Below are 15,080 nucleotides of genomic sequence, written 5' to 3'. Positions count from 1 at the left end.
CGTAGGCAAGCGCGAAACAGTTGTACCAACCTGTTTTTCCGATTCCGTTAAAACTAGTCCGATTCCGAAATTCCAAGTTTATATTCAAATTAAATATGACTGTTATGACGCAAACGTAGACTTGCGTAGATAGACTGCGCACTTCCATTGAAGACAAAAAAATAGCATTTATAATTAATAAGAAAGAACAATATAAAATTAAACATTTCCTTGTTCAAAGAAAAAATAAGAAGAAAGTCGAACAAAAACTCTTTTGATTTTATATTATTTATTTGCTAATATTATCTTTATGCTTGCAATGGCAGTGTGCAGTCTATCTTATATATATATATAAGTCTATGGCTCTAACAGAATTGAAAGCCGTGATGTTCAGCAATGTTCAGATATCTCCGCACGCCCGTTAATGGTGTATTATGGCGATCGTTATAACATTGAATTCCGTGTAATGCAAATCGAATCGCGATCAAACATTTTGCGAGTGTCGAAAAAATGAAAGAAAGCATCAAATGATCAACTGAGTTGTGATTAATACTGTGATGGTCATAATTATATGTCATCGGACGCGTTAGAATACTACGATATTAACAATATATCATTTGTCTCATCACATCCTTTATAATTTTAAGTTATTAAGAATAAATATCGTGTCTGCAAATAAGCGTTTAGTATCGAGAGTGCTAAGAAAAGTATCGGTCGAATGTCGTAATATGCTTAAATACAGTATATCGCGTGGTATTGTGAATACGTGACAGTTTCGTCAAGTAAAAACTCCGCGCGACCGTAACTCTGAGCATCATTAAAGTGAGTATTAATAAAATTAAATTACCAAGAATAAATTTCTGCAAGTAAGCATGTATTGTCAAGAATACCGAGAAAAGTCAAACGATTGACGTATTATGCATAAATACAATATGTAGATCGTTAATAGTGAAAAATGCGACAATTCTATAAAAAAGCTATCGCTCAAGCATTGTTAAAGGAATTAATAAAATAATAAATGTTTATTATATAAAAGGTCTTCTTGCCAATGTTTTTAAAACTCATATTTTATGTGTTTCGGGCTATAGAAATCTGCTCGAAAAATTTATCGCTCTTGTTTGTTTTCTTTTTTTTTCTTTTGTAAATAACGAGAGTCATATATTGTTGGAAATCAGTTTTTACGTTTGAAAATAAATAAAATATATATTTTAAAAAGCTGGAGAGCAGTTCTTATATAAAAATTTATCGTTCTTTATCATTTATCATAGTTAAGAAATAAGATATTAAATAAATGCAAAATTGCACGAATTGAATCACAATATTTTTGAAAGAGAAAGAGGCAGATTATTCATAAAATAGAATTGGAAAAAGATTACAATTTAACATTCCTAAAAATATTAATTATGATATTTATCACGTTGATACCGTGTTAAAAAATTATTTAATGGGAACTAAAGATATATTAAATGTTATGGTAAACATATTATTCGAAATTTAGTATTACTGATTTGATCTAATCTACTAATAATTATAAGTTTATTTTTCTCAAATCGTTTTCAATCATTCGTCATAAAAATCTAAAAGTCTGTCTAAAAGTTGTCTAAAAGTCTAGAATTAAATGAATTAAAACATTTATACAAAAATGCAGCGCGCAGCCAATCGTTACAATCTCTATTATATGCCATTGTATAAAATTTATCAAAAAGGTCAATATTGCTTATGTTTAGGGAATGGTCAATCCCCAGGCCTGCATCACGTCCTTTTGGCTCATGGGCCACAATCTCTTCAACAACGTCCATCCAGTTTTCTGCGTGCTTAGCAAATATTGATTTTCTGGATCGTGCAAATATGAGTAAGCGCCCATTGTCAAACTCTGACACATCCTCGCGCATACGCTGATCTTGAGAATTTTCTTCTCCACATCGGTCAACTTTCTTACCTTTTCGTAACCCTCTATGACGTGTCTACCCATTCCTACATTGGCCGATTGCAAGATCATGTAACAGAGAACTATAGCCAATTCGAAAATGCGACAAGCTCTGTGACAATCTCCGAAATCGATCACGGCGGCAATATCCTCGCCATTGGAACTCATAATAATGTTATGTTCGTTCAAGTCACCGTGTATGATCCCTTGCTCCAGTCGGTTTATGATCGGTAGTACTTCTTTCTGGAAGGTGATGGTCACGTCATGCACCAGATGCTTATCCAATGAGCTCTTGATTGCATATGTGAATTGTTGAATTCGAGGCACTGAGGTCAACATCCATAATGTTTTGTAATTATCATAGGCGGGATGATTGAAACCCATGAGGATCTCATCTATCTTGGCGGTAAAATTTCCGACCTTGTGCAACAGTTTATCAGTCATCTTCACATTATATAGAGATTCACCGGGACGGTAGATCATTAATCTTACGGCATATTTCTCCATGGTGTTATCGCTCTTTAGATTTTCCAGGGAAAAGTAGGCACCGTTAACATTCTTGATTGGTAACGGACAACAAATGTTACGTTGATTGAGAAAAATCATTAATTCGGTTTGCGCCTCTAGCACATCTGTCTTCCGGGAATCCAAAGAGTTGATCACCTTGAGAACATAGCCGGACTTCTCCGTGCTGGTAACGTGTGGATTCGCATGGTTCTCATCGCACAGCACGTGATAGTTACGGTCATCATAAGCATTTAATTCACGCACGCTCATCGTCCTCATGCCGTAGAGTTGTTCCAATAGGGCGACCGCCATCTCCTCGGTCACGGGCGGACGTATGCGTTGACCCGGTATGAGTAGGGTGTCGTTGTACTCCATGTTGCTGCGATGTACGCGGAACAAAAATAGCCGCGAGTTATTAAGGGGGAGAAGCCGGGTCGATGAAAAAGAGAAATATATATATCTCCTACGAAGAGAACGTTGATGAGTAAAGTCTCCGCTGGGATATCTTCTTTGTTCTTCGAGCGATAAATCGTCAAATACTGCACAGATAAGCAATGGCTGTAATATTTGATATATTGGTGTGTAAGTGTAAGAATAAATTATCAATTGACATTAAAAGAACGTCAGAACAATAAGCACACAAATTGCAATCTACTAACAAAAGTATATGTATCAAAAGCTGATATTATCGTGGCAAAATGATATCATTATTAATTGTTTTAACTTAATACTTATAGATTTCTTGTGTGAACGATATATATATAATTATTAGATTATATTATTATTAGATTAGATTATTTTATTTACGATATATATTTTTAGCATCTTAAAAATATAAAATTTTCATTAGTAAGATAGATAATTATATAAATAATTTAAATAATTAATTCAAAGAATTAAGATAATATATTCAAAAAAAGTTAATTAATTAACTTATTTAAAGTTATAGATATTATACTTTTTAAATACTAATATCTAAAAAAAAAATATTTCTTTGCAACATAATTTTTTTTTCATTTAGCAAGCATTAATTAAAAATTTTATATTATATCTCATATTTTACGTATATTTCTTTTGAATTACTTTAAATAATGTATATTTCTTTTAAATAACAAAAGCAAAAACAGAAATATGAGCATGTATATGTAAATATATCACTTACCCACCAGATGCGTGTTTATACGGTCAAAGGAAACGGCATACTAAGTTCTCAGACAGACTGAGCAGTTTACCAAGTTAAACGAGCGATCGTATGCGCAGCAAGTGTAATCCATGCTCCAATCATCATTGACATTTAACACAATGGAAGGGTGCAAACGCACAATGATATATTCATATTAGCAGTAATTGGGTGTGTAACACAACACGGCTCTATGTCGCGATGACTAAGAGACACAGAGTCTTATCAAGACTTTGATAAAACCGGAGATATGCGTAAAGGATGGAGATCTACCTGATTTAGTTCGAGAGATTTGCTAAATCGAATGAGTTATTTGATTTGAGAAACACTGGTCGGACGACGCGACCGAGTTCGTTACCATTCTTTCGTAAAGATTTTGATACAGTATCGATATGATCGATAAGGATATTGATAAGGATATTGCGAGTTAGATAATTTATAAAATAATATCAAATTCATTTTTTTATGTTTGTTACAATAAATTTATATTTATGAATAATTTCTTTTTATATTATATGTCACTTTTTTCTCTATAATTTTATAAATACAAAAGAAATGTATAAATCTCTTAAAATATATATGATCAAAGAAAAAAGTTTTATTGCATATATACAAAGGAAAAATTTTAAAGTTGTTCCGTTTAATCCTTTACACATACTGAACATACTGACAAAATATATTAAATTTGGAAATAAAGCAATTTTAAATTTTATATCGTATATATATACACGATATAAAATTTACAAAAAAGATTACAAAAGATTTATATATATATATATATATATATATATATATATATAAAACCATATATATATATAAATCTCTTTAAAACAAGATTATTTGTAATATAAATATTTATAAATGTAACTTTTTCCCTTATATTCAAAAAAATCATCACAGTTCTTTTTTATACATTTAGAATAAACTCATTTCTCCATTAACAATTGAAAACAAGAGTCAAATGTACACAAAGCCGGTGGTATTTTCTCCATTAATCTTATGATATTTAAAGCCTCCAGTACATATTTTCGTTTTTTCAATTCATGTATAAGAATTTTTGCATTTTTCTCAATATCAGTTAAAGATTCATTTATAAAGACATGTTCAATTATCTGATTATACACAACGTGATCTGGGCTAAATAATACAGTTAAGTCATTTAGAAAAAGTTTCTCCAGTATTAATGGCGGTAACATGATAATCTAGAAGAAATAAAATAAAATGAATCATTGATGTCAATTTAGAAATGTCTTAATTATTCACACATATAATAGAGGCTGACCTGTCGTTGTTGTTTAATAAGATCTACTGTTTCTTTATGCATAGATGTATCCTCGGAACATAATCTTATATAAAGACTTTGTATAAAACTGATGTGATTTCGTTCGATCTCCAAGTACTGCTTGAGAATCTGGATCACAAACATTTCAATAAATAATGCATTATATTACACCTGTAAAAGAAAGAAAATTATATGCATTACAGTACCTCGTTAGGTACTAGTAATCCAATGAGTTCTTCATATTCTTGTAATATTCTGTTTTCAAAATTAACGGTATCTATTTTCGTAATCAACGCAGTTATCAGTTTCATCATTTTTAAAATCGGATGATTATCCAATGTGATATGTTCTGGCATACTGAATCTTGGCCATTGCAATACGATTTCTTTCACTTCCTGATATTGTTCTAAATCGTTAATTTGAATTAACAGTTTTTGAAATAATTTAAATCGATCTTTCTCTGTTACACATTTAGTAATGGCGTGATCAATTAGAGTAACAATTTCTTCTTGCGAAATTCTTTCGGATCTAATTTTATCCTGCTCATCAATAGTTGCTTCTGTGCTATTGTCAGAAAAATCACCCCAATCATCTGTCCATTCTTCAGTATCAATTATGTCAGAGGTAGTAACTTTTTTTAGATCTTCACTTTCGTTAGAATTCGGATTATTAATATCGGTTTGTTTTGCAGATTCTTGTCCTTCATTGAGTTTTGTTGTTTCTTCCATAGTGTCTTTAGAATATATACAAATATTATCTTGTTTAAGTTCTAATGTAGTTATATCTATTACTTTTGTTTGTTCCGTGTTAGTATCTTGTTCTCCATTGATTAAACTTTGCCAATATCGTAATGCTTTAACAATATTGCATTCTTCAGAATTTTGTGCCACAACTATCATATTTCTTATTAGATCTAATGGTTTGTATAAATATAATTTCTCACAATTAGTATACAATTTCTTATACAATTCTAATGAATAATAATAAAGAGCTGTTTGTATATACAATTCAGTTTGTGGTAAGCTTATAAAGACTTCTTGAGCATCCAAAATGTGATCTCTATTTAAACTCAATAAATACGTCATACCAAATAACCAATCATCTGCTATAGTATGCTTCGCACATTCTAAGAGTACTGAAATTAATAAAATAATCTCGTATAACTTCTTTGCTATAAATAAACATAATTCGTGTTTACAGTTAAAGTTTTTATCAATGTAAATTCTTATAACAACGTGATACTTACAATGATTAATGTCACTTATTTCTAATCCATAACAAGAAGATTCACTCAACATGGTTATTCTCAAAAATGCCCGACAACATTTCAATTTTGTATTCTGTATGTCTACCATAGAATATTTGTTGTATTGTGTTTCAGTAATACTTGTCTTACACATTTCATGCAAAGACTCATAAAAGCATGGAAATGTTTGGAGATTTGAATTTCCCATGTTTTGTTCATTCTCGGTTTCATATTGCATATTATTTTCTAAGTTGTTTGCAAAATTAAAGTTCAGTCCAGATTTCCAAAAATTAGTATCACTTATATTTTTTATTAAGCCAAATGTAGATTCTTTTACAATATTAGCGGAACTTTTTACAATTTCTGTTGAAGTTTCCAATATCTTTGGGACAAACTCTTTCATTTCTACTTGTGGCTATAAATGATAATAAATAAATCATTGTAAATTATAATAATGTTATTTTATATATCTTAAATTATAAAAAATATTATTAGCATTGTATCATTTACTAAGAAAAATTTCTTTTACCGTTGTCATAGCATCTGTAAAATCATCTTCGCTTTCTTCACTTTCTTCACCTTTGGAACTTTCAAATTCGACAGATGGCAACCACAGTTCCAAATTTTTATGTAGCATTTGTATTTCGATCAAATGCATGTGTTCCAAAGCATTACCCAATATATCGTTAGAACCATTATTTATTGCAAACCATAAACACTTTTGTTTAATTTTCAAATCCTGATAATTATTGCAACATCCTAAATTTAAACAAATTTTCCAAACAGGAAGATAATTATTTTGTGCTAATTGTGTACATATTATAGCACATGTATTATAATCTTCAATCTGTAGAGCAAAAAATTATGATATATTACATATTTTTATATTTCCATCTTCAGAAATATTGATTTCAAATCAAATTAAATACATACAAATATTATATATATATATATATATATATATATATATATATATATATATATATTATATATATATATACAAATATTATATATATATATACAAATATATATATATATGAGATGAATATATCTTACCTCAAATGCTTTCTTGGCTATTAGTTCTAAAACCTTTCCTTCACGAAGTTTTTTGTTATTCCCTTCAATTCGTAAATAAGTTGCTAATGTCAATAATCTCTGTCGACTTTTATAAGCGTCTCTTTGATTATTTAAACAATGTTCAATCAAGGTTAGCTTATCTACTGTTAATCTAACTTGAAGAGGTAATATATCAACATTGAATTCATTCAAAATTTGAAGCGATTTAATTAGATCATATTCTTCTTTAATTTTGATATTGTCATCTTCAATAAGACGAAGGCAAGTTCTATAACAATTATTTATGTACACATAATATTTAAAAGTAAATTATATAATTTTATATATGTTGTATGTTTGCACGTGTGTATGTATTAGTATACTACATTAGTATAGTACATTAGCGAGAGATTACTTAGCCAATTCCATATTTGGATCAATAAGTGTTCTTGAACTGTTAAAATATTCTTTGGTTGCTTCCAATATAAGATCAATTGCTTTCTCATAGGATACTTTTAGCATAGATTTCTCGTCTTTCTTGGTTTCTATCAAGGTGGCACAATTTTGAATGGTAGACTTGATTTTTGAAACTAAACGGGCAGAAACACATATTTCAAAACAGATTTCAGCAACAACACAGGAAAAAATTGATCCATGTATCTCCAACATATCACTTAATAATTGCGCCCATTCATTTTCATCTGGAGGTGGCAAACTAAAATAATGAATATATTATCTAATTGCTTCAATTATCATAAAAATATTTTAAAACTATAAAAAATTATATGATTTGTGAGGATATTTTATGTCGAGTCAGCAAGTGCCGCAATATATCAGTGAAATTTGTATGATCTTGTTTAAATTTTTTTAAAAACAAACTAATTTTTATTTTATTCATTTTTATATATTTTGCATACCTTTTACTAAAGCTTCTTGCCATTTGATTTAATAATAATCTAGCGATGTTGGGATTATTTTTATTCTTTTGTATGAATTTTAACGTTGTTTTTACACCATATTTATTTAGACATCTAATGCAATCAAGTTCTTCTTCAGATTCTTCTAATAAATTGTACATTGCATTTGTTCTTTTACCATTATGATCTTTCGATATCGAATCTAAGATATTTTTAGCTTTTTCATACATATCAAGATCGTCACAATTATATATACAATTTAAAGCTAAAGTAATAACATCATCTATCATTTCGATTATTTCAGTATCCTGTGTCTGTTTTAAATATTCAAAAAATTTAACTGGTAACATCAAATCGTCTTTGCTTAAACAAATTAGATAATCACTCAGTAAATGTTTTTCAAGATCTTCATCCTACAATTTGAAATAATATCATTATATATACATACATATATGTATAATTCTTGATTATTTATGAAATATGATTGTACATACATATAAATATTGATGTCTTCGTTTAATGAAAGGCAACAAAAATTTCTTTATGTTTTCCACAAAATTAATTTCGGTCGATGTACTCATTAAGAGTTTTATTCTCTCAATGTTATTTAATTTCTCTAGTTTGTCTAATGACATATCCTCTAGATAAATATTATACACAAGATCATTTAAAGTTTTCAAATCTAATAATAAATCTTCTACACCATTAATATTATGAGATTTTGCAATTTCAATTAATTGCAAAGCATTATCTACTAGAGCACTATTTTTTTCAATTTCATAAGCACGTGTTTTATACCACTTTTGTAATAAGTCTGGTGTAAGTTGTGTATTTCTAAAAATAAAACAAAGGCAATTAAATAATACATCATTATAAATGCAAATAATAAATGCAAATAATCTTATATACCAAAATCTTTACCTATATATTAATAAAGATGGATCTAATTCATATAACATTTCTGATCCATCATCTGTATTCTCATTTATTATTTCATTAAACTCATATTTTTCTGACCAATCTTTTTGACGTAGTTCACGTTGATCTAACAAAAATAATTGACCTTCTAAATCACATTCTGGTAGAAGTTTCTGATAGTCTAATGTATTTAGAGTTTCTGGAAAAAAGCTAATAATTGCCAGCCAATGAGGCAGCAAACTTTTTCCATAATAAGTAAACATAATTTCGACACTTCGGAAATCGCAGTCTTCGGCAAATCTGTAATTAAAAAAAATATGTATGTATAATTAGATAAAACTATATATTTCACAAATTAGTGAAAAAGTATGTGAATATATTTATACCTAATTGCATTTTCGACAGCTGATAATCTTCGAAATTCCTCGTAAAATTCTCTCTTATATTTAAGTGATGACTCCAATATAATTTCATATATGAGCAATTTATCTAAATAACTTAAAAGCTTCCTTCGATATATAATTAAATCTTTCTGAGCTTCAGATAAATTTTTTATATCTATTTTTTCAAGCATCTCATTTACTTTTTGCACCTATTAAATTTTTTCCAAATAAAATGTTAATTTACATAGGTGTTCTTGAAATTACTATCCATTTTGTAAAATGTATTATCTTTTATTCACCTGTCTTAAATTTACAGTGCTTTCCTCTAATAATTGCCAATCGTCTTCTATATCGGGAGTTACGATTTTATCATTGTCGCAAATATCGATAGGTATTAAAGTCTCTAAATTTGCAGCTTTCAATCCGAAATTCAATAGTTCTCTTGCAGCTTCCATAGTATCAGGGACACGTACCACACATTCGTTTAAAACCCAAGATCTTTTACTTATTTTACTTAAATGTTCTGCAATGGCATTCAAAGATAATTCCGACTTTCTCCATTGTGTTTGATATACAAGATCTGTGTCCAAATTGTATATGTTTGCTAAAGCTAAAGCTTCTTCATATTCCTAAAATATATATAGTTTCGTTAAATATTTAGTTATATTTAAACAGATATTTATGTAGAAATCTGCATTAAATAATCGAGTTTAATCAAATTATATATACACCTCAATATCTATCTTTCTAGAATAAAGCTCTTCTGGGGTCGTACTCTTTACACCCAAAATTCGATAAGTTTGATGCAATACTTTCAACTTCCTTCTTTTTGGTTGAAATCTTTCAATATCAGTTATTGAATATAATGTACTTTGTAGCAAATTCGTAGTATAATTTAATATAGTAACAGGTTCCAATTCATCATCGTCCTTCTCGCTTTCTGATGATGCTTCTTTATTGTAAAATAAAACAAATTTGCTTTTATATTTTCTACATTCATATAATAATTTTTGTATTCTTAATATAAGAATATTTAATAATAGATTTCAGTTAATAAATTATATCATTTCAATAACAGAGGATAATGTTATTGTATAAACAGAAAGAGAAATAACAAAGATATATAAAATAAACAAACCTAATAAATGGCCATCGTTGGATTCTCTACTTCGTTTTTTACTTGTAATAAAAGTTTCACAATCTAAACATAAAAATCCTTTCTCTGAACCAAGTTCGCATACTTGTGGTTGTCCTGCCAAGAACTCCGGACTAATACCTAATAATAAATTTTTTAAATTCCAAGTGGAGCAGACTGAAGTTGATCCCGAATATCGAGCTATTATGATAGCCTTAGAAAAAAATATATATTTTATAAAAAGATATATTTATATAGAATGTATATATATTATTTTTACCAAACTTGTGTGGATTCTTTATTCTTTAAAAAATACTTATATAAATCATATATTATCGTATCGTATATAAATAAAATATGTTACCTGATCAGACCACCATCCAATATCTATTGGATGAAATTCTGTAAACCCTGGCGGAAATTTTTTAGATTTTGTAAGTCCCAAAGGATTAGGTATATTATATTCTGGCTGCTCAGATAATTTCCACTTTTTTTGTAATATTAAATTTGGCAAACCCCACAATGAGACTGAGCCATCCGTATGCAAGCATACCAAAAAATCGCCATTTGGTGAAATTTTTATTGTAAATATATATGATTCTGGTTGAAAGCTAAAGATGGGAATTATATTCCATATAGAAAAGCGTGAGCTGTTGGTAGCAGAATTTTCAAATGTAAATGATAATTTAAAGTATGGATAATCATCCAAGAGTCGCCACGAAGTCAGTCCAGATTCAGATGCAGTAGACTGAAAAAAATGTATAAGTACACTCTCTCTTGTAGCTTCTCTCTCTCTCTCTCTACAAAATTGTATATAATCATGTGTATATATAAAAAATAATTTATAGATATATTTACCATTAATTTTTGTGTTATCATATTTCCAGCGACATAAAACAAGTTATGCTTTTCATCATAAGCAACCGTATTAATACCGTTTTTGTAAAAATTCCCAAAAGAGAAATCATAATTTGTATTAAAGCCATTTGTCGAAATGTGATAGGATCTGAGAAGCCCACTATATGAAATTAAAATAAATTCATAAGTCCATTTCTCATTCTTTATTCTTGGCTTAAGAAATAGCATAGATGCTATTGCATCACCAGCTTCAAGAATCTGAGGATTTTGTGAAATTGTTTTTGGACTTATATTGAAGATGTTATTTCCCAATGCATTGTAAAAAGACGTATAACCACTACTTGATGCTAATACTAAGATCATTCCATCGGGACTCCACGCAATTTTACGCCATTGTGGGAAAGCATCCTTTGGAGCTAAAAAATTAAATCATTTTATTCATAAGAGACGCAACTAAAAAAATAACATAGCTACTAAAAGAAAAAAGAATACATATTTGTTAAGGAACATTATAAATGCATTGATAATATCATCATGTTATTTACCAGATGCCTTGCCTACTATAGAGGAATATTCATCTTTTGCTTTTCGTATCTCAATAACATTCTCCTGTAAAATAGCAAGTACACGACCATGATCTCCAACAGCAAATTTCCATGGTAAGGTGAGACTAACTTGCAGCGAGATGCTTTCAGGTAAAGAATATCTATTGTTAAGATATCTAAGAGCATTTTTTATTGTACCAGTAGCCGGGAGAATAGCTGCATCATTCTTACACTTCTAAAAAAAATATAAAGTATTTTAAATATATATATATATATATATACACATATATTTATGATAATATATTTTTTAATGAGTGAAATATCTGCACATATTGAATTTCTACTCACTATCAATTCTGGTTCTTGTTTGCGAACAAAATACTCTAATAATTCGTACAATATAGGCTCGTTTGACGTTTCATTCAAATTACTCATTTTGTTATCGTAAACTTAATCTATATGATTAAAAACGCACAATAAATCCATACATTGAACAATTCAGCTCTATACTCTACATCTACATAAAGTCTGTTCGTTTTACTTGCACTTTCTACACTCAGGATCTTCCTTTCTTTGCGCTCTCACGGTCAAATGTCAAATATATATCCCTCTCATTTCAAGTGCAGAAATTTACGGAGGTAGCAGCAAAATAACAATCTATATATGCATATATATTATAATGTATATATATATATATGTACATACATACATATAAATCCATATGTGAGATGAGGTGGAAATGAATGATAGCATGTAGCATATCCACAATCCACAATAGCATTTCACATAGATTGACATGCATGTATATGTATGAATCGATATATTTATATACGTATAATTAAAATATTATGTGATTGATATGATTAAATACAATCTGAATCTCTCATGAAAAATTAATATTAATCAATAATCTTCATGAGAACAATTATAATATTGCGTGTCGGAAAAGATAGTGAATATATAATAAGAAATTATAATGAAAATTCATTTTTGCTTCGTGGAGCAAATTAATTAATGCTTGTAATCTTGGCAATTTTCTTGTAATATTTAAGAAATACATCTGTTTGTTTAATTATATGATTTATGTTCGTAAAAAACCAAAGGACTTGTCGCATGTTAGGAAAGATCTAAAAACAAGATCTACCGCCTGCGCTTGCGCATGCGTGTAAGTCAGCTTTGTTCGTCAAAGGTGCTGAACAAAGTTACGTTGTTATATCGTATAACGCATCTATGTTATATAAATGCTATGCTGCAGTCTGTGGTAATGGTACAGTGTACAGTGTCAATGGCGTTTGTGCGTAAGCAATTTCAAAATACGATTTGGTTGAATTTGATATAACCGTCGCTATCAGTAAGAAAGTGTGAAAATTTGTGCTGACATTTGTGATTGATAAGAGCCTGCGAAATGTCAGATGGCGAGGATGATTTCATGTGCGAGGAAGAGGAGGATTATGGCTTGGTAAGTTTTCCTTTAAGGATTATGCGAGTTTCAGTTTTGATTATTTTTCCGGCTTGCGATAAGGTTAGGATTCTTGGAGCTGTCTATGTAACATTTAAAAATAGTTCGAGAGATGCCTTGTGAAAGGTCTTCTTCCATCATAAACTCCGTCCGTTGTCGAAAATCTTTAATTTTGTCCTATGCGAATATGCTTGATTATTTGTTTATTTAGGTTATGTTCAGCGCTTTTTTCTTAGTATTTTGCCAATATATTATTATTCGGCGAATATATTATAATTTTAACTGTTTTCTAATTATAACATGTATTTTTTAGGAATATTCTGAAGATTCTAATTCTGAACCAGATGTAGATTTAGAAAATCAATATTATAATAGTAAAGCTCTCAAAGAAGATGACCCGAAAGCGGCTCTACAAAGTTTTCAGAAAGTATTGGATCTGGAAGGTGGGGAAAAGGGAGAATGGGGTTTTAAAGCTTTAAAACAGATGATCAAAATTAATTTTAAATTGGTATATGTCAAAAATATATTAGTAATATTGAGCATCATATTCATTCAGCTTTGATTATATTTTATGAATTAAGAATGATCTTTTTAGTCTAATTACAAGGAGATGATGGCGAGGTATAAACAATTGTTAACTTATATTAAAAGTGCAGTTACTAGAAATCATTCGGAAAAATCAATAAATTCTATATTGGATTATATTAGTACATCAAAGAATGTAAGTACATGCAGATAAGCATGTCATATATTTTCTACTTCTATAAATTTTGTCGCATTGTATTTAAATGATTTTATTAAGTATTTGCTTGAATTTTTTATTCGTTAAACTTTCTTATATGCAAATTTTTTTCAATTCTAAAAAATGGTGGGCATTTTTTTTTAAGATGGAATTATTGCAAGATTTCTATGAAACTACATTAGATGCATTAAAAGATGCAAAGAATGATAGGTTATGGTTTAAAACAAATACAAAATTGGGAAAACTATATTACGATCGTTCAGATTTCAATAAATTGGCAAAAATATTAAAACAACTTCATCAAAGTTGTCAGGTATGTATGTTTGTATATATGTATATATTTATACATATTTATGTATATGTGTATATATATATATATATATATATATATATATATATATATATATATATATATATATATATATTAATGCATTGATCAAACATATAGTACACACATATATATACTTATGTATGTATTTAACATGTATATATATTTTTTAGACTGATGATGGAGAAGATGATTTGAAGAAAGGAACACAATTATTGGAAATTTATGCCTTAGAAATACAAATGTATACAGCACAAAAGAATAATAAGAAATTGAAAACACTCTATGAACAAAGTCTTCATATCAAAAGTGCTATACCACATCCATTAATTATGGGTGTGATCAGAGGTAAAATATGAAAATTTTTATAATGTGCATATATACTATTCAGACATTAAAATAAAAAACATTAAAATAATAAAATGCTTGTATCTTTTTTCCAGAATGTGGCGGTAAAATGCATTTAAGGGAAGGTGAATTTGAAAGAGCCCATACCGATTTTTTCGAAGCCTTTAAAAATTACGATGAATCTGGATCACCAAGACGTACAACATGTCTAAAGTACTTAGTATTGGCTAATATGTAAGTGTGAAGTACTCTGCGTTGATACCACTGCTT

At 28.8% G+C, this 15,080-nt stretch overlaps 3 protein-coding genes across 3 annotated transcripts; 1 reads left to right on the top strand and 2 right to left on the bottom strand.

The window, feature by feature from the left end:
- Nucleotides 1–1,020: 1,020 nt before the first annotated feature.
- LOC138940276 (hydroxylysine kinase) lies at nucleotides 1,021–3,990 on the bottom strand. Its single transcript, XM_070309015.1, has 2 exons — nucleotides 3,576–3,990; nucleotides 1,021–2,952 (listed from the first exon to the last, which is right to left on the bottom strand). Exon 2 carries the CDS (start codon nucleotides 2,786–2,788, stop codon nucleotides 1,703–1,705), a length of 1,086 nt encoding a protein of 361 aa, XP_070165116.1. The 5' UTR covers nucleotides 2,789–2,952; nucleotides 3,576–3,990; the 3' UTR covers nucleotides 1,021–1,702.
- A 424-nt stretch (nucleotides 3,991–4,414) lies between these two features.
- On the bottom strand, nucleotides 4,415–12,522 carry LOC138940274 (NBAS subunit of NRZ tethering complex). Its single transcript, XM_070309010.1, has 19 exons — nucleotides 12,475–12,522; nucleotides 12,282–12,388; nucleotides 11,934–12,168; nucleotides 11,389–11,804; nucleotides 10,895–11,278; nucleotides 10,534–10,744; nucleotides 10,127–10,347; nucleotides 9,695–10,024; nucleotides 9,399–9,604; nucleotides 9,016–9,312; nucleotides 8,589–8,928; nucleotides 8,095–8,507; nucleotides 7,593–7,892; nucleotides 7,178–7,466; nucleotides 6,651–6,968; nucleotides 6,122–6,536; nucleotides 5,082–6,010; nucleotides 4,876–5,004; nucleotides 4,415–4,795 (listed from the first exon to the last, which is right to left on the bottom strand). Exons 2-19 carry the CDS (start codon nucleotides 12,366–12,368, stop codon nucleotides 4,520–4,522), a joined length of 5,796 nt encoding a protein of 1,931 aa, XP_070165111.1. The 5' UTR covers nucleotides 12,369–12,388; nucleotides 12,475–12,522; the 3' UTR covers nucleotides 4,415–4,519.
- A 654-nt stretch (nucleotides 12,523–13,176) lies between these two features.
- On the top strand, nucleotides 13,177–15,048 carry Alien (COP9 signalosome complex subunit 2 alien). The gene is made up of 6 exons (XM_070308682.1): nucleotides 13,177–13,392; nucleotides 13,706–13,900; nucleotides 13,988–14,113; nucleotides 14,280–14,447; nucleotides 14,636–14,810; nucleotides 14,906–15,048. Exons 1-6 carry the CDS (start codon nucleotides 13,339–13,341, stop codon nucleotides 15,046–15,048), a joined length of 861 nt encoding a protein of 286 aa, XP_070164783.1. The 5' UTR covers nucleotides 13,177–13,338.
- Nucleotides 15,049–15,080: the final 32 nt, after the last annotated feature.

This window comes from Polyergus mexicanus, unplaced genomic scaffold, assembly GCF_030449975.1.
Source record: "Polyergus mexicanus isolate NDT 795.1 unplaced genomic scaffold, iyPolMexi1.0 SCAF_16, whole genome shotgun sequence".
NCBI classification, from domain to species: Eukaryota; Metazoa; Arthropoda; class Insecta; order Hymenoptera; family Formicidae; genus Polyergus; species Polyergus mexicanus.
The sequence above is the reverse complement of the archived record's forward strand: the minus strand, read 5'-3'. Positions and strand labels throughout refer to the sequence as shown.